This window comes from Globicephala melas, chromosome 1 (genome assembly GCF_963455315.2).
Source record: "Globicephala melas chromosome 1, mGloMel1.2, whole genome shotgun sequence".
In the NCBI taxonomy this organism is placed as follows: domain Eukaryota; kingdom Metazoa; phylum Chordata; class Mammalia; order Artiodactyla; family Delphinidae; genus Globicephala; species Globicephala melas.
In genome coordinates this window covers 143289881-143309226 of record NC_083314.1, presented here as the reverse complement: position 1 = coordinate 143309226, position 19346 = coordinate 143289881, and the positions used below count along the sequence as shown (strand labels likewise).

General features: G+C 56.6%; 1 protein-coding gene across 1 annotated transcript in view; it reads right to left on the bottom strand.

Annotated features, from left to right (window-relative positions):
• Nucleotides 1–271: 271 nt before the first annotated feature.
• GLIS1 (GLIS family zinc finger 1) overlaps nucleotides 272–19346 on the bottom strand; it is a 226641-nt gene continuing 207566 nt past the window's right edge. Inside the window, exons 6-11 of the mRNA XM_030870196.2 lie at nucleotides 18077–18187; nucleotides 13860–13992; nucleotides 8867–9023; nucleotides 3878–4056; nucleotides 3213–3380; nucleotides 272–771 (exon numbers count right to left, since the gene is read on the bottom strand). Of these exons, the coding sequence (XP_030726056.2) occupies nucleotides 614–771; nucleotides 3213–3380; nucleotides 3878–4056; nucleotides 8867–9023; nucleotides 13860–13992; nucleotides 18077–18187 (906 nt within the window). The 3' untranslated portion in view covers nucleotides 272–613. The remainder of the gene's footprint in view (nucleotides 772–3212; nucleotides 3381–3877; nucleotides 4057–8866; nucleotides 9024–13859; nucleotides 13993–18076; nucleotides 18188–19346) is intronic.

The following is a 19346-nucleotide window of genomic DNA, read 5'->3' as shown; positions in this document are numbered from 1 at the left end:
AGCCTTGGTCTGCCTGTCTGCCAACGGGGATAAGCCTGCCTTTCATTGATGTCCTGGGACCAGTGCTGGTGTCTGTAAGGCCCACAGCACGTGGCGGCGGCCCTGTGATGCGGGCCCCCGTCCCTGCCGAGGGAACCCAGGGACCGAGCTGGGCTCCGCACCTCGGCTCTGTTACACACTCCTCCACTGCTCTCCTGGTCTCGGCCTCTAGGCGGAATCACAAAGCAGAAACGGGCCCCCAAGTCTCGTTTCCAGTTTTTAATGTTTTTCTTGTAAAACCAAAAATATAAAACTGGCAGGGGAATGGACAACAAGTTCTGTACATTGTATATACACGAGGTCTGTGATTTCGAAACCATTGGGGAAACGAAAGGAAGACGCAGTCAAGGGATGCCACAGGTCACGGATCCTGAAGGGCACCTCTGAGCACCTGGCTCAGGCTCAGAGGCTCACTCCCGGCCAGCGCTGTGCAGCTGCCGCAGACCAGGCACCCTGCGTTCTGCGGAGCAGTGGCCTGGCTGCTCGGGCTGGGTGCCCCCAAGGTGGGAACAGACGACGGGGTGGGCAAGGGAGCATCTGCGGTGGAGGTCAGGCAGGTGTGGGAGGCGTTCCTTCAGGTGTCTGTGTAGATGGAGGGGATGTGACTCAGGCAGTGGTCAAAGGCCCCGTTGGGGAAGAAGCCGCAGTCCTCGGGGCCGCTGGACACGACGTCTTCCGACGGCTGTGGTGGCAGCACTGTGGGGCATGGGGCCTCGGCCAGGGCCTCGTAGCCTGTGGGTGTAGGGGAACAGGGTCCAGACTGGAGAACTCAAGGGCTATGCCTTGTCATCTTTTCCCAGCTCCCAGACCCCACCCTCCTGCCCAGGGTCCCTCGTCACGGTTTCCCCTCAGCAGGGTGCTCTGAGACCTCTGCTCTCCCAGATGGGGGAGCTGGTGGGCGGGGCGGGGGCTTGGGAGGAGGCTCCCTAGGCCTTGTACCCCCAAGGGGCCCAGGGCAGCTGGGGAAAGAGGCAAGGGCTGGCGTGGGGCCGTCCATCACCCAGTGCTGGACTGTGGTGCAGAATGTGGGGAGGAAGGGGAGGTCGAGGTGGGAACATCACAGCTCTAGCCCTCAAGGGCTGGTTTTCTCCTGGCAGAAGGACCCCAGCCCACCGCCACCCTTTCAGCTTCCTCTGCCCCAGCAGACACAAGAAACCCAAAGAAGGGGGCCAGCACTCATTGGGCGTTTACCAAAAGCTCATTTAAATCTTGTCTCACTTAAGCTTCACAACAATCCTATGAGGTGGGATTCATTATCCCATTTTACAGGTGAGAAGACAGGCTCAGAGAAGGCAAGCTCCTTGTCCCAGGTCATAGTAAGCAGGGGAGCTGGGATTTGAACCCAGGTCCACCTGGCCCCGAGACACCTGGCTCTTCCATTGGACACACTGTCTCTGGGGTGGGGGCCTGAAACCTAGAAGGGGCCTAGAGAGGTCATCTTATCCACTCCCTGCCCTAAGGACTCTGTCCCTGAGCTGCTGTCATGAATTTGTATAACCTGAGACAGATGGGTCTCAGTCTTCCTGTCTGTGCAATGGGATCAGATCAAACTAATCCTGAGGCCCCATGGCCCTACCTTGTTGGTCCGGGTTCAATCCTGTGAGTCTGCTCTCAGCCTGGCAGAGGAGGTGTGGGCAAAGGCACTGGAGGCTGGGCTGCCACCCAGACAGCAAGTGAGACGGGAGGCCAAAAGAACCCCCTACCCAGATGTGGGGGCACGGAAGCTGCCTCTCGCCCCCCCAAGAGCTATTTATTTCAGGTCTTGCTGCTGAACCAAGAAAATCCTAGAGTTGGACGGGGCCGGGGGAGGCTGGGGTGGCGAGAGCTGGCGGCGCTGGAGATGGCGGCGGCAGGTGCCTAATCACGCACCAACCCACGTGCACGCAAACACGGAACACGCCCCCCGCCCCCCGCGGGCCTGTGGTCAGGGTCACATCTGCCTCTCACGCATGCGTGTGACACATGTCCACTCAGAGATATGTACACTGTGCCCGAGCACACAGGCACACACCTGCACACAAACATGCTCATATGAAATGGCCCAAACATGCTAATACACAATCACACACACACACGTGTACACACACAGAGGGGAATCACAGGAGGAGGACACACGTGTGCACGGATACGGCATGAACATCAGCACAGGCACGATGTGGAGCACATGTTTGCAGACACAACACACGTGCCACTGAACTCCTTACACACATGGGGGGCTCACACTACCGGGAACCCACCGTGCTGGCCCTGCATGCACACGCATGCACATGGCCACAAAGACGTGCCCCACAAACACGTGTAGAAGGAAGACATGCACAGACCTGGAGCGTGTGTGTGAGCAGGAACACACGGGTCCACACGCAGGTGACCCACAGGTGTGTGTGTGCTTGGCTGTGGCCTTGGTGCTTGTCCCTGGTCCTTATCCCTCCACCCCCAGCTGCACACACCCAGAGCTGCCCAACGGGCCTCCAGGAAGGGTCTCAGGCTCCCCTTTGTCCGGGGCCCCACCATCCTGCCCAGGCCTTGCAGCTTCCAGCTAGAGCTGAGCCCCGAGGCTGATCTGGGGTGGGCTTGGCTTGGGGACTTCCGGTACCACCCATCTGATGCCCCCGCTCTGACCAGGCCTGGCCCTGGGGTCTGAGACCTCCACTCGGGCTGTGCGCAGCCCTCCCCTCTCACTGGGTTCTCCACCCCAGCTGGGGGCATTACTCGAGGAAGGCCCAGGGCCCTGAGGGGGACACAGATGCAGCATAAGGAACAAGCACAACCTCTAGGCTCTGTCTCTTCCTACAGTGTGGCCTCTGTGGACCTCGGTCCCCTCATCTGTTAAATAGGGATCAGTATTTGTCTCATTCCCTGCTGTATTCTCAGGGTTTACAACTGTGCCTGGCACACAGTAGGTGCTCAATAAATATTTAAAGGGAAGCATCAGCTAGACGGGGAGATCCTAGTCTGATTCTTCTCTGTGTGAGAGTGTGGAAGGAACACTGAGGCTGGGGTCAGGCAGTGTGCACATCCCCACTCTGTGGGGTCCTGGGACCTCCCTGCGCCTTTAGCTCCGCCTCTGTAAAGTGAGGATGACCCTACCTCATAGGGCCGTCCCAAGGCTGTGGGACGATACGCACGAAGCACGCGGCACAGGAGTGGAAAGGAGGCATGCAGGTGGGGCTTACCTGTGGCAGGTAAAGGTGCACTGAGGCCATGGTAGCCATTGGGCCGCAGGGGGTTGAAACCGTGGGCCTCCCCGGCCAGTCCGTCCCCACTGGTGGCCTGCTCGGCTGACCGGTAGCAGTCGCCATAAGGGAAGCAATTCTGGATGGAGTGGAAACTGCCCTGGTAGCCTGCAGGGGGAGGCAGCGGGGGCTGCATTCAGAGGGAAGATGTCCAGGGAGGGAGGGGACGGTCCCCCACTGCAGTGCTCAGCCCCCCAAACTCCTGTGGGCATGGGGGGTGTGAACGAGTGAAGAGAGCCCCAGGGTGGAGGAGGCGCGGGGGGTCCTGGCCCGCATGGGGTTGGGGAGGTGGTCTGCTTGGGGGGAAGGGACTGTGGGCCCTCCCCCGACTTCCGCTCCGAGATACCCCATCTCTCACGGTTCCTCCAAGCAGCAGGCCAGTCCCACCCCCAGCCATCAAAGGGAACGCTGTTCCATTTGATGCCTGGTCGATGGAACAAACTCTTCCTCAGCCCTGCCTCCCGGCTTTTCCCAGTGTGGCCCTCAGTGCCCGCCATCATTCCGAGTACCCACCTGCCACCCCCAGGCCAGTGTCTCCTGCCTCTCGGGCAGCCTGAGTGGAATCGGTGGGTACATATGGAGAGGACCCCCTGGCCAGAGCTTACCTTGCGGGCTGGGCAGAGGCTGGGGCGGAGGGCTCTGGAAGGGTGGGTAGGGTGGCTTGCTGGGGAGCGTGGGGAAGGACTGGCCCCCTGGAGAATGACTCTGGGAGGACGGTGGCAGCGGCGGTGGCGCAAGCCCCTTCAGTGGGCTGACCATGGGCGAGAGGAGGCCGGGTCCCAACCTGGAGAGAAGAGACAGCCCTTAGCAGGATGGGCTCTGGGGGATGTGGGGGCCACAGGTGTGCCTGCCACTTCTTGTTCCCCTCCAGCAACGGTGAGCTCACTCACTGACCTGTTCTAACTTACAACAGTGCAGTTAGAAGAGGAAGCTTTTATTTCTGATTATGTTCAAACCGGAATTAAAATTTAAAATCCTGTAAGCTTTAGAGTCCAAAGGAACCAGTAAAGAAAAGCTTCTATTTGGTATTTAGGACTGATAGTCAAGACCATTGGTTATAACCACAACCTCTGGAGTCAACAAAACTGTTTAAAACCCCATCTGCTCTCAGTGCCCACGTGACTTTGGGCAAAATGCTTAATGTCTCTGAGCCTTGGTTTCCTCACAGGGTTGCTGTGTTCTCCACCTTGCAACTCCACTGAAACTCTTTACCCAGGGCTAAATCCCAGCCACCCCTGCTGGATCCCCATACCCTAACTCTGTGCAAGCCGCTTTGGCCACCAGCAGGATGAGTCCAGGAACAGCCCCACTGAAAGCCGGGGCAGTTTCTCAGCAGGAGAACATTCCAAGGCACTAACAGTCACCATTCACTCATTGAACCTCTGCCTCGCTCCAGACCTTGTGAGAGATGTTCACAGATCAGAAAACCAAGGCTCAGAGAGGTTGCCCAGGTTAGTCCCAGCCACACAGCACTGACTCCATAGGTTCTGGTGAGGATAAAATTAAGTAAACCAATGTGGACAAAGCACCCAGTGTGACGTCAGATACATTCTTAGCCACACTGTGACAGCAGCATTACCATCAAGGGGAAAGGAAGGAACACTAGCACTGAGATCTGGTGTCCAAATTGGCCTTTCGTCCTCTGCATGGTGTACTTTTAGGGACCTTCTGTCTCCATCTCTGGCCATCTATCCTCCACTTGCACACATCCTGTGATGGGGGACTCACCACCTCCCTTCGTACACAGCCTGAAGGGGTGTAGGCCTCAGCCTGTTCTCTCTGGAAGCTCACGTTCTGAAACGAGCCTGCAGCGGCTGAGAGCTGCGCAGCCGTCCTGAACCCAGCTGAGCCCCAGTGGGCTGTCTAACTAGGCTTCCTGTCACTGTACGCCAGGTTCCTTCCTCTTGCCGCCCTCTTAAGCCTCTGAGGTCTGCTCACAGGAACCCAAATGACCCTGGGGTCAGGGGGACTGGGCTGAAGGCTCAGAGCCTGTGAAGCATTTATGTGCACTGCAGAAAGAGGACGAGCGTGAGCGCTCAGAGTCTTTACTTTCTTGTTTGCATTAATGGTTATGTGGGACCATTCACGTTAGAATAGCCTATGAACTCAATGTCACAGCTCCAGGTGAAGCTCCAGGTGACCTTTTCGGGCTAGGCATGTTACGCCCGCCCACCTTCCAACATGAAGAGGTGTGAACAGACAGATCAGTGCCTCTCTCTGAGGGGAGCAGGACTGTCTCAAAACAAGGAGAGATTTGGGGAGAGGCTGGTGGGCTTCATGTCTGTAGCTCTGCAGGGTCCCCACATGCTCTAACTTGGGCATCCTGCTGTCACTGCCCCTGTGATGACACGGCACTGTCATCATTCCCATGTCTGGGACCCCCACCACTGTGTGAGTATGCTGAAGACAGCAGAAAGGGGCTTCCACGCCGGGTCCCTGGTCCCCAGGCCCAGCATCTAAGGCCCCGGAGGTACGCGTCAGCCTCCGTAAGTTGATGAACTGACGCTCATCAAGACTCCACGAATTAATTGTCATTATCATCAACGTGTGTATTTTTAGACCTGTCTCACAGGACCACCAAGTGGGTCTACAGTTGTGCTCTATAGACTGTGTAGGGCTGTGCACAGGCCATGGGTCCTCGTGACCAGTTCTCTCCGCTGAGGTTGGGTCCAGGTGTGGCCAGGAGGGTGGGCCTTCCTCCTTCCAGCCTGCTGGGTGGTACCCTCCTGTCTTATGCCCACCCCATCCTGGCACCCACAGCCCAGTTCTTCCCCGACTTCCTGTCAGTTCCCTCCCCTGGGAGCCCCTGCGGGGAGGGCCAGGCCTGGTCCTCTCCGTTACTCCCTGCTCAGCACCGGGCCTGGCACATAGCAAACAGCTGATAAATACTAACAAACGGGCTTCTGAATCACTCAGCTACAAAATCCAGAGATTAACAGCACTGCAGACTTAAGGAGAACCAGATCCGAAGGGGAAAAAACATGCATTTTCAAAGTTTGTTTCTCCTGTCTCAAACCTGCCGTAAATTCCCATTTGCCACCTTCACAGCCAGTGAAATTAAACAGAACACGACTCTCCCCTCAGCAGACGTGAAGGTTGAGGTTCTACTGCTCTACCTGAACCCTTTAAAAGGAAGAAAGATCATCTGGCGCTCCTCTTCTGAGCCATGCAGATGATCCCTAAATCAAATATTTTTGCTTCAATTGGAACCTATAAAAATTAATATAAAACCTCACTGGCCTGGCAGACGAGGGCTTCATACCTCGTACAGGGCCGGGGAGAAAAAACCACCCTATTGAGCGTCTTCTCTGAGCCAGGGTAAACAAATCTGGTCATGAAGTCAGGCCCTCTTAGCATATTTTTGAGTGAATCAGATAATTCTGTCAAGCTATTTAACGTCCCAGCAAACCACCAGGGAGCTGCGAGTGGCCTTCCATGTTGACTTTGGCAGGAAGGGGAGGCTGAAGGCCTTCCCCCCTTCCTCGCCTCTTCTCAGGGGCTGAAAAAAGAAACCCATTCAAGCTGGGCCTGGGCCTGGTGTCAGGCGTGAGGGCCTTTCTCTCGGGCAGCCCAGGGGAGCCTGGGCATCTGGCTGGTGGGGATGGCTTGCCCGTTGCTCCTGCAGGTACGGGTGACCGAGCGGGCCTGGGGTCCTGTCTCCGTCCTGTCATCACTCTGCCTCTCGCTGCAGGAATTCTTGATGGGCACTTATGCAGGCGGCAGGGAGGTGACGAATGAGGTGGAGCAGAGTGCACAGGCCTGAGAGGGGAAAGGACTCTGGTTTATTTTTCTTTGGTTGGCGATGTTTTGGGGCTGGCTGTGGGTGAACAGGTGGACTGAGCCAGTGGGTGGGGGACAGGGGGGCAGTGTCCAAGGAACCTGTACCGGGTGACACATACAATGTCAGGCATGTGTAGCTGATCCTCACCACCTTCCTAGAGGAGAGTATTTTAATGCCCATTTTACAGAAGAAGAAACTGAGGCTCAGGGAGGGCTTGGTTTTCTGGGTCCCCCTTTGCACTCCATCATGCTGCCTCTTTGTGGCTCTTCCCCTACTCATAGCCAGTCTTCCCTGCTCACCCAGGGGTTCATCTCTGACCAGCCCTCCTCTCCCCACCCAGCCAGAGTGTCCTCAAGTCCTGCTCATTCCATGGCACTCGTGTCTTCCGAGCGTTCCTCCTCTCTCCCACAGGTGCTGGCTCAGGCTGCCATCCACCCACCTTGGACGATGCAGTCCAGCACCACACTGCAGGCTGTGTCTTCTCATCCCCAAACCTGACCTGCTCACTGCTCAACACCCTTCAGACAGAGTCCTGTCACAGGCCCCGTGATATGGCCTGGTGACCGCTCTCCTGAACCTATCATCCCACACGAAGGTTCAGGCTTCTCAGAACACACCAAGCTCTCACCACACCTGCCCACACTCTGGCTGCTCCTTCCTCCCAATCTCTCCACTCGGCCAGCTCCTACTTAACCTTGGAGGCCCGGCTTAACACCACCTCCAGGAAGCCTTCCCTGACATCCTCCCCCACCACACTGGGCTCTTCTCTGGGCTTCCACAGCCCCTTCTGCTTTCTTCCCTGAGGGCACTTGCCCCACGTCCTCAATCCCTGTAGGTCTATCACAGGGAGCTTCACCAGGGCTGGCTGGGGGCATCAGTGGCCCCGGCACCAGGCCCAGGGCCCTGCCCTCATCAGGGGCTCAATAACTGGACACTGAATGAACGGATGAGGGAGTAGCAAGAGGAGCCCTGGACAGCGAATTTGGTAATGAACTCAGGCTGGTGGCCCCACGCACAGGCAGGCCACGGCTGCAGCCTTGAGAAGGAAGGGCAGGGGAGGAGGAAGGTGATGGGAACAGGCCTTGGGGGACGAGTTTGATCAAGTCAAACTTGGGGGACAAGTTTTGAGCAAGCAAAAGTGGCAGGGAGGGCAGGCGGTAGGGCTGTGAGGCTTCCCTCTGCCCACTTGCAAGGAAAACAGATTTCTGAAGCATTAGGGGCCAGCAATTAGCACATTCCTCGTTTCCAGCCAATTAAATGGCCACAGTGGGAACCACCCTGAATGCAGAAAGAGGCCCCCTCCCTGCAGTGATCCTGCAGAAAGGGCTTCTGGACAGCCCTGGCGGGCCGGCCAACGGTCACAGCTGCATCGGCCAGAAGTGGGGACGAGACCAGGCGGGCCTCTCTGGAGCGGGCAGTGGGCAGTCTGCTCACCAGATACACGGTGCAGGCCAAAGAGAAGTCAGGGTGAGGCTCCCAAGGAGGCCTGGCTGTGGAAGCCCAGAATGCAGGGTCGGGTGGGGATGCAGCATCTTCCCAGGGCCGCCCCCCCAGGGAGTGGAAGGAGCACGAGGTGAGGCACCGAGAAGCCCCGTACTGATATCATCCACCTGGTAGGGTTACTGTGAGGCACTGATGAAATCGTGCAGGGCGAGTATTTGGTACAGAGCGCAGTACCTGTAGGTGCCGCATAAATGCTGGCTATTTTCATTATTAGTAACGACCACTGAGTGTGCGGGACGCCTGCCCTCACCTGCTGCCCGTGCAGGTGCCCACCTGCTGTCCCGGAGGAGGACTGGCTTGCTGTACATACCCATCCTTGGTGCTCTCAGCCGTGGGCAGAGGGGACAGATGGTGGTGGGAACTGGTGGTGGCGTCCAGTGGGTGGTGCCTGGAAGGGACATCGTGCATAGGGGGCAGGATGCTTGATGCGAGCCCGTTATGGGGGGTGATGGAGCCAGGATACACGCCTGCAGGGAAGCAAACAAATATCACTGGGCTTTGGCCACTCCCTAGAGATGGCTGTGGATGCCCCAGAAGCTGTGTGCCTGCGGAGAGAGAGACAAGAAGGGAAACCAGCGAGGTTGTATTCATAGAAGGCTAGGGGCCCAAACGGGGGAGATGCTCTGTTCATGCTGTAGCTGAAGGGTTGTGTGCGGGGCTGAGGTCTGTGCTGAGAGCAGAGGTGGACTGACAGGGGCTGTCAGAGGCAGGGGGTGGTCGGGCTGTGTGTGTGCACATGTGTGTTTACTGGGGCAGAGGGGTGTTGAATGGAGCAGGCTGCCTCAAACCTCTGGGGCTGTTCTGGGAAAGAAGGGGCTTGCTCTGTGTAGCCCCAGTAGACAGAGACCCTGGAATGAAGAGACGTTTGAGAGAAGCAGACTCTAGCTCCACGCCTGGCCGTTCCTTCTAATAGGCAGAGCTGCTGTAGGGTCACAGGCTGCCTTTGGAGAAAATTAACTACCCAACCCCAGAGATGTGCAAGCAGTGCCGGGATGTCTGCTGTGAGGGGTTCTAGAGAGAGGATGACTGTGCTAGCTGGATGGCAGGCTGGCCTGGGAGACTTGGGAGAAGGGATACCACAGATGGCTGTGTAGGCTGTACACTGCACAAGGGTCCTGACCGAGGAGAGGTGTCAGCCACGCTCTAGTCTCAGATTCTAAACCTCTAGAGACACCTGCAGGGTGGTACCACCTTTTATCACCTTTTACTCTCAAGGGTCTCACCCTTATTAAGAAGACAGGTGGGCTAGTGAATCAAATGGGGGACACCAGTCAGTCCAGGGTCCCAACTGAGGGTCTGAGAGTAGTTCCCAAATGCCTTCAGCAAGGAACCCCAACTCTGGGACTAGAGCCTGAGAAGGTCACAGCAAAGGCTGCAAGTTTTGACATTCCCTATTTCATCTGAAAAAAAAAATGAGGCCAATTTTGCAGCCCTTCTTTAATCTGGCCATGTTTATTCGAATATTAATAGAAATTGACATCGTTTTCCCAGAAATCAGTTCATCAAGTTGATGCCCTGGGAGGACTCTGTGGACCTGGGGGCTGTGCCCCAAGCTGCACTGGTGCAGTGTCCACTCTGACTGTCAGCTGCTACATGTCGAATATCACTCTGGTCATCGTGGATCCAGACCCAATGTTCTTAGCCCCTCATGAGGACCATCTGAGAACACACCACACTCTTTCCATGGATGCAGTAAAGGAGGAACTTTTACCTTCTTAGGTGGTTCTAAGGCTAGCCCGTCCCAGGCCTGCAAGTCAGGGAACTACCACCGGGAACTGAGCAGGGCTACGGCAGGGATGGCAAGCTCAGTGCCTTAGGTGGCACGGCAGGGAGCAAAGTAAATGAACCCGCAGGGTTTACGGTAGGGGACTGTGGCACCGCACAGGTCGTAGACCAAACGGTTTGCAACCCCTGGCCAGGAGTTAGAGCGACAGACGTCCTATGGAAGGGTTACATTAGGTGAAATTCTAATCTATTATTAACAACAGTTAATTAAGAATATACTATACGTCAAGCTCTTTTTCCACAGTATCAAGTTTAAGCATCTCAGCAACTGTCAATCGGGCAGATAATATGATCTCATTTTAAGATGAAGAAACTCAGTCTTAAGAACTTCAGTGATTTGTCCCAAGTCATGCAATGGGCAGCTAATCAGGCCTCCCAAGTGATACCAAGAGAAAGTCCATTTAGAGCCAGGCCCAGGAAATGGCCTGGGGCTCCAGCTCAGGCTGCAGCCTGGATGTCTGGCTAGGGGGCTCTGGTCCAGGCTTCACTGTGGGCCGGCTGTGAGACCCAGGCTCTGAAAGGGCTCTCAGGAGCCTCTGCCTCTCAGCCCCAGTCCCTCCCGCTCCGTCTCGGGGACCTCTGTTCCCACGGGCAACATCCATCGGCTGTCTCCTTCAGCCACACACCCCTCCCAGCTCGGTCAGGAAGGCACAGGAGCGGGGTTCTGCGGATGGGGCCTGGCTCAGCGCTGCTCACGGCCTGCTCCGCTCACCGCTCTCTACGGCACCTCCGCACCTGCCTTCTTGAACCCATTTGGGAGTCTGACAGCTGGGAAGGCCTAGAATCCTGATAAATCCTGTTCCCTCTTCCTCAGCCGTGCTGACCTCATGCTTCTCGTGTCCTACTGCCCATCACGTTACCAGGGTCAGCTGAGGGAGGCCTGCCAGGGGTTTCCTGTAAAGAGAGCTGGTCCTCCCTGGTGAGGGACAAGCTAGAGGGAGCTTCCTATAGTCAGACAAATGAAGATTTGAGGCCGCCCTCACCAGCCCCTCCCTAACCTCACCCCTCTCTTCTGGACTCTTCTGTCCATACTCATCGAATCTGTGCCATTCCCCCTGCCTTTGCCCTGCCTGGGCCAGGTCCCTCTCTGTACAGCCCCCTGAGGATGAACACACGGTAGGCGGCTGAGTATGTGGACATGGGGCCCGCCCGTTCTCTCCCCAGAACATACCACTTCAGCCTGTAAAGCATTGTCATCAATCACCAGCCGTGAGCACTTAACCTCTGGCCCCAACATCTGTTCCCAACCGTGCCTCAGGCATCTATCTGCTGTAGGGTCTGCAGAAGAACCTGACGGCCGAATCCCAGGGGGACCCAGGACTCCTGGGTTTGCTTGGCTGGTCCTTTTCTCCCCACTGTGCTGGAAGCAGCTCAAGGACAGGGACTAGAACAGAGCCTGGCACACAGTAGGTGCTCAGTATGGCGAGGTGTAGCACTGGCAGCAGGGAGGCAGCAGACGGTTTGGTTAAGGGCACAGGCTGCAGCCAGATGGCCTGGGTTGAAATTGGCCTCTGCCATTTACTGGTTGTGGAACCTCAGCAGAAAGTTACTTAAGCTCTCAAGGCCTCAGTTTCCTCATCTGGAAAAGAAAGAGCATACGGGCATGTACCTTCTGAGGCTGACGTGAGGATTATGTTAGTTAACTCACATATGTATAGGCTCTAGAACGGCTCCTGGCAGCACATATTCAATAAATGTTGGCTGTTGCATTATTAGGAGATGGATGAGTAAATAGTTACTCTTCTCCTTCACCATGAGACACAAAAATAAGGATAAAATTCTCAGTCACATGGGTTCATATAAGGGATCACATCCACAGTCCCATCTGTTGCCAACAGCAGGTGTGGGATGGGGCGGGGAACGGAGGCTCAGGGCGGGGGAGACACCCCTCACGCATTGTCGGAGCAGCCCTGGGCAGGCTTGGTATTACCCCAGTGCCTTCCCGTCCACGATGCTGCCTCAGTGACTTCACTTCTCATCTGCAGCATGGGCTCACTGGTGACTGGATGAGATGATGTTTGTAAAGTGACCGGCCCAAGCAGGTGCTCAAGAGATGGTTGTTGCTGGTTCCGACTGCTGTCCCTGGGACGAGCCCTGGGATAGCATCTGGGAGAACAGGCTTCCAGATTGGATCTGCTGACTTTTCTGGATGACCTTGGGTCAGTCCTTTTCCTGCCCAGACCTGAGTCTTCCCAGGGTAAAAATGATGCAGCTGCAGGACCTCGACCCCAGAGTAGCCGTTATTAATCAGTCCCAGCCCTCTTTCCTGCTGAGCCTCAGAATCCTTCTCAACACACAGCTCCAGCCACAGGCAGCTGGCACTTGAGATACAAACCTTTATCCCTAGACTAGGTCATCCCTAGGGTCTCTTCTCTACTAGGGTCCCTATTTTAGCAACTCTGAGCCTATGAGAAGCAGCCATGGCAGATGGGCCCCCTAGCTGGAGGGAGGTGGGTGTGGTCCCTCCTCCATGGACCCATCCTCCTGGGGTGTCCTCACCTTTGTGGACCTGTATGAGCATAGACCCTGTGAAGGGCTACCTAGAGAAAGGGGAAACACCTTCTCTTCCCAAGGTTGTTTGGTAAAGTGCTTTGACACAGTTTTAAATTTGCTGCAACTCTAAGGCTGTGGGGGGAGAATTTTAAAAAACTAGAAAATAAAAAATGTTTAAAATGGTTGGGGTAATTCAAGAAATCCCGAAGGGTGGGAAAAGCTTTCTGCTCTGATACTGTGGTTTCTTTGGGGGTTGGGGAGCGGGTAGAGCACAAGTATTATCAGCTGGAATCCACAGGCCACACTGCCCTTTTCTGGGCTGGATTCCCAAGCATCTAGGAATCCCTGCCAGGGCCTGAGACCTGCTCCATGGCCCGCGGCAGCTGGGAGGGACACACAGGCTGCCTCGGCTGGACCAGAGAGGCTCTGAGTGTCCGGATGGATAGGCTGCAGGGTTCCAGGGGTTTGGCGGGCCCTATCTTATGATGAGCTGGAACTGATTATGGCCAAGCTGCCCACCCTCTCAGAGCCTCGGTTTTCTCCTCTGAAGCAAGGAGTCGTGGTGGGGAATACATGGGACTTTAAGTTGGGGTCCAGGCCTGAGCCCTGAGGCAGGTCCTGAAGGAAGTGCAGGAGCTGCCTTCGTGAAGGGGAGGGGAGTGGAGGCTGGCACGGTGTGTACAGTGGTTCAGAGGCAGAGGTGTTCGGGAACTGCGTCCAACGTGCCAAGGTTGGGGCAGGAGGCCGCCAGGAGTGCCTAGGCCCCGTGAGGTCTGGGAGGTCCAGCTGGGAGGAGCCTGGGCTTCATCCCAAGGGCAACGGGGAGCCACAGAGGAGTGTGAAGGAACATACACCTGGTCAGATAAGCTGCAGAGTCAGTAGGCCCTAAGGAGTGGGTGCCCTCCAGCAGGTCATGCCCACATGGCCCCCGCTGCCCAGAGAGCCTGGCCATCCTCCTGGAGGGCTGGGTACAGGAAGGGGCCCCTCCAGGCTGTGCGCCTAGCCCTGCCTCCCTGTTTGCGTACCTGGGAGCAGCTCCTGGCTCAGGGTGCGGCCACCCTTCCCATTGCTGGCAGCCAGCTGTGTGGATGCGTGGAGCTGCTGTAGGGCCAGACACTCGGTCAGGACATCGGCCTCAGCATCAGGGCACATGTGCAGCTGGGGAGTGAGCAGAGAGAGAGAGAGTGTTAGCGCGAGACCACCTGCCCACCGGCAACCCTTGCTTTAGGGGACAGGGCAGGAAGGACAGTGGTCCCAGGGCACGACCCCTCCCTCACTGTACCTCAGTTTCCTCAACTGTCAAATGGAGCTAATTATGTACACAGCTAAGGTTGTGTTAGTTCAGGGCTGAGGAGCAGATGCTAAGGGAAGATTGAACATGCAAGGGTTTTAATAGGGAGAGTGCCTGTGTGAGAGAAAACAGGGAGAGCTGGGCAGGCTGGGAGAGCCGTCAGGCCAAGGGAAGGAGGGAGGGAGAGGAAGCTTCCTCGACTGGGAGCCTAGGTACCAGGGAGTCCTCAGGGAACCAAAGTCTGCTGGGAGTCAGGGGGTTCCAAGTCTCCCAGGAAGGGGTCTGGTCTCACATCCCCGCAGGGCCTGCCGGGCTCGGTCTCTGGCTGGGAGCGCCCGCAGGAGGGGTGGCCTCGGCACAGACGCCGAGAAGGCATCAAAGTGCAGCAGCTGGGGCCTTCCAGGTAGCTGGAGCTCTGTGAGGCCCATTTTCGGGGCTGCTGCCGGGGTGACTGATGCCATGGAGTAAGATACAGGGGGCACGTGCAGTTAAGTGTCTCCTCTCTGGCTCTCCCCTCCCCTGCCCGCAATAAGCAACAATACCCCTCAGGCCAGGCTGCTGTGAGAAGTGATGAGAGGATGGGCATGAACGCTTGTTGAAGGTGCTGTGTCAAGGGCTGGCTGGCTCCACTGGCGGAGTCCCCCAGGCTCACATGACAGTGGGCTCGCTGGGTCGATACCTGGCCTTGAGGGTGTTGGCTAAGAGTATGCTTGGGTGGGCAAGTCTTTGGCCAACCGCCCTCAGCTGTCCCTAAAGACAGACTTGAGCTCGACACCTCAGACCATCTTCACGTCTCCAGATGGGGCCAGATGGGCACAGGGAGGAGCTGGTTGGGGCCCTCGGGCAATGGGGGGGGTGGGATGCACTAGGATGGGAGGGTCCCTTCAACCAGGGAAATCCCAAAGCTGACCACCATCAGAGTCCTGAAGATTGACGTCCAAACCCTCATTTTATCTGGGACAAAACCGACTCAGAGAAGGCAAGAGCCTTGTCGCATGTCACACAGCAGCTGGGAGTCAGCCCTGAGGGTTTTTCTACCCGCCCAGGCCAGCTAGGCCAGCACCCAGGCTTGGGGAAGGCATGCCCAGCCTCCCGATGGGCTCTCGGCTCCCTGACCCAGCAGCTGTTTTCCATGTAAGTTAAGTTTCTGGCAAAAGAGGGCCAAGCCATGTTCTTACAGACCGCAATGTCGATCGGATTAGGAGCAGCGGGAGAGGAGAATTAAGGAAGAAAAGCATTTCTAATTCTCTCTGAAACGCAGCAGGGCTGCCAAAGAGCTGTCATAATACAAGGGTCGCTTTACCCAGAAAGATACATCATCCCCGATGGCTTTTAATGGATGCTTATTGTTGGGAAGTTTGCAGATCTGCAGCCCCAGGTCCCTGGGGCTCAATGCAAGCCAAGCACAGGGCCTGGGAAAACCAGGGCAGGATTCTGGCCCTTGGGCACCAGTCCGCTTGGGACAGAAGCCCCCCCTGGCGTGGAGCCTGGGCCATTCCCTGTCCCTGACCAAGCCCCTCAAACTGAGAGCGCTGGAGAGAGCTTGGCCCTGGAAGCAGATGGGTCTGGCACTGTCACTCCCACACTGAACAACTCTGGGGAGATCTGTTACCTCTCTGAGCCTCAGTTTCCACATCTCTAAAATGGGGGGAAAATTGCCCACTTCCTAGTTATACTGAGGGTTATAGTGAGGGCTAGATGAGATACGGTCTGTGAAGCACCAGGCTCGTCTCTCCTTTCTCAAGGTGAGCGTGTGTTCATGGTGAGCTCATGGCCCATGCTGCGAACATGTCCCTTCTCTGCTCTACTGCTTCCAGGGGCTCCCAAGCCTGTCTGTCCCCTCCTCATTGTCTTTGCCACTGAGGCCTGCTTGCTTCCAGCACCTCATCTCTGTATGCACCCATCCCACAGACTACAATAGTCTATCTCTCCAGACTCTAGGCCTTTCTCTGCTTTATTCACGCCGTATCCACAGTTCTGAGAACAGTGCCTGGAGGACAGGAGCTGCTCCGTAAATCTTGCCGAACAAATCAATGGGCTCTTCCCCCCTCTGTCCTCCTCTGTCATGCTCATGTCCCCAGATTGGCCCCTGGTGTTTCTCTTCCCCCCACACCCTCCCTGGCACTCAAGCACCCGTGGCCCCGGTGGTCCTCAGGAGATGTGGGTTAAACCCAGCGGCTCACACACCGCCTGTCCAAAACAGAACCTGCTGCTTTCTTCTGCAAACCTGCTTCTCTCTTAGATTCTCTCTCCTGGTGAAGGGGACCACCATCCGTCTGTCCATCTTGCCCCCAAACGTCTGACACTGATGCTCCTTCTGCCAGTCCCCCCACTGCCCAGCCAAGCAGTCGCCAAAGCCAATCCCCTCCCACCTTGCCCCAGGTCAGCCCCCACTGTCTCCCCTGCTCCTCAGCAGTGGCCTCCCTGCCTTGAATGTCCCTCCAACCACCTCGACCCATTCATTCTCCACTAGGCCCCAGAGCCATCTTTCAGGGTGACGTGTCCCTTTTCTGCTTATAACCCCTCAATGGTACCCCCTGTCCTCAGGACAGCCCAGACTCCTCTGCAGGGCTCTGGGCTGTCCTGCCCCCCCCACCCGCCTCCCCTTCGTGTGGCTTGCTGCTCAGCTCCGAGACAGGTAGGGGGCCCACTGGCCCTCGCATAGTGATTTAAGCTTCAGTTCCTCTTTTGCGCACCGTCTTCACCGGCCCAACGCTTACTCCTTCTTCAAGACTTAATGACAACACCCACCGACCTCTGTTCTGAACTTTTACTTTGGCCAAGTACTGTTCAAAACCCTTGACATAGATTTACTCATTTAATCCTTTAAAGGACATGACATGACATGACAACCCTTTAAAGCAAGTCCTCTTTGCCCCATCTGACAGCTGAGGATATGAGGGACAAAGGCACTAAGACACGTTCCCAAGGCCACGGGGCTAGTTAGCGGTGAGCCCGCAGGCTGGCCAGAGCACACACCACTGCCCCCACCCCCGGCCCCATGTCACTTCTTCCACGACCCTCCCATTCCCACCCTGACGGGCTAGAGCCCCTTCTCTGTGCCCTGACTGTTCTCTGCACACGTCTACTGCAGTCTTTGTCATATCTCTTTATGCCTGTCTCTCACTGCCAGGTCCCCACTGAAGGTGGGGACCATGGTTTTGTATTTTTGCATCCTTGATGCTTAACATCAAATATTTATAAACAAGCCATGGCCAGTGGGCAGATGGATGAGAGAGGAGCTGGTGGATAGTCTGTGGGTGGATAAATGTCCGCTGGCTGAGGGTGAGGAAGTACAGATCTTCCTCAGCTTATAATGGGACCACGTCCCCAATAACCCATTGTAAGGTGAAAATATCACAAGTCAAAAATGCATTTAATACACCTAACCTACCAAACACCATAGCTTAGCCTCACCTACCTTAAGTGTGCTCAGAACAATTACACGAACACAAAGCCTATCTTATAATAAAGTGTTGAATAGCTCATGTAACATATTGGATACTGTCCTGAAAGTGAAAAACAGAACGGAGGTCTGGGAACAGAATGGCTGTTAGCATATCAGCTGTTCACCCTCGTGATTGTGCAGCTGACTGGGAGCTGTGGCCACTGCCGCTGCCCAGCATCACGAGAGAGGATCTACTGCACGTCGCAGGCCTGGAAAACGATCAAAATTCAAAGTATGCTTTTACTGAATTTGTAAAAATACCATCGTAAAGTTGAACAACTGTAAGTTGAACCATCATAAGTCAAACCATCGTAAGTCAGGGACTGTCCGGACACTTGGGCTGGTGGGAGGCAGATGGAGGGCAAGGGACAGTGGCACCCTTGGATGTGGAAGGCTGAATGCACGCAAGCAGTGTGGCTTGTACCTGCCTTGATGCTGGACGGGCGGCCGGGAGGCCGGGTGGGGGCATCTGCAGAGACGGGCCTGGAACGGAGCCCTCTTACCTTCTTACGCACCTGCTGCTCTTTGGCTGAATGGGCCTTCACGTGCTTGCGGAGGGAGCTGGGGTCTGTGTAGCGCTTGGAGCAGCCAGGGATCTGGCAGGCGTATGGCTTCTGTAACATCAGAGGGCAGAGGTGGGGTGAGTGAGGGTCCACCTGCCAGGCCCGAGGTACCGCTGCATGGCCTGCAGTGGGGGGGGATGACTGGGCAAGGGGCGGCTGCAGGCTCACACCCTGTCCCTCCCTCCGTGTCCTGGGCCAGGAGGGGTCTGACTCAGCCAGGCCTGCCGATGGGTGCGGGGAAGGTGCCTGGCCTGGCAGTGAAGGAGGGGGTTTGTGTCTCCATTCTACCCTCATGCTGGGACCTCGGGTAAGTCGCCTCCCCTCTCTGAGTCTCACTTTTCTCCTCTGCATAAATGGGGCCAACTGAGTCCTAAGGATTCTTTCTTTCAGCTCTAATACTAGTTTGGAGAAAATATACCCTTTGGGGCTCATGGCTGCAGAGAAGCGGCAAGTGGAGAATGAGTAAAGTGAGGTTGTTGCCTTGGAGGAGGGGGAGGGGCGCAGGGAGACGGGGAGAGGGGGAGAGGGGGAGAGGGCGACAGAGGAGGGGGAGGGGCGCAGGGAGAGGGGGAGAGGGCGACAAGGCGGGCGCAAACATGGAGCCAACCTGCACAGTGGCAGGGCCCGGGCTGGGAGCAACTGACCAAAACTTGCCATGGGTCCAGAATCACAGGTCCTTGACCCAACAGTCACAGGAGACCAGAGGGAACTGGATCTCAGACACAGCCCTGGGAGGCTGTGCCTTCATCTGTGCCCTTTGCGTCCCTTCCCCTCAGAGCCCCATCCCTCCTCTAGAACGAATGCATGCCCACCGCCTCCCCTGGTTCCTGTCCAGACCCCACCCTGCTCTCTGTGCCTCCAACCTCCCCTCACATTCACAGCCAGAGGGGCTTTCTCACAGGCCTGGCCACGCTCTCACCTTCTAACCCCCTTGGCTCCCTGGTGCCCTTGGATACAGCCCCGGGCACGGAAGGCCCTTTGTGACTTGGGCCTGCTTGAGTCCTCACCCCTCCCCCTGCCCCTGCACACCCACCGCCCAGCCCGCGTCACCTCCTCTCCAGCCTTTCCTCGAGTCTTCTTCCCACTGCCACCTCCCGAGCTTCCACGGGCAGTGCTGTCCACCTGCACTGCTGGGTCTGTTCAGTGGTGAGATTTCCTCAGGGGAGGCTCCCTTCTGATTCATCTCAGGCCTCAGGGTCTGACCCAGGGC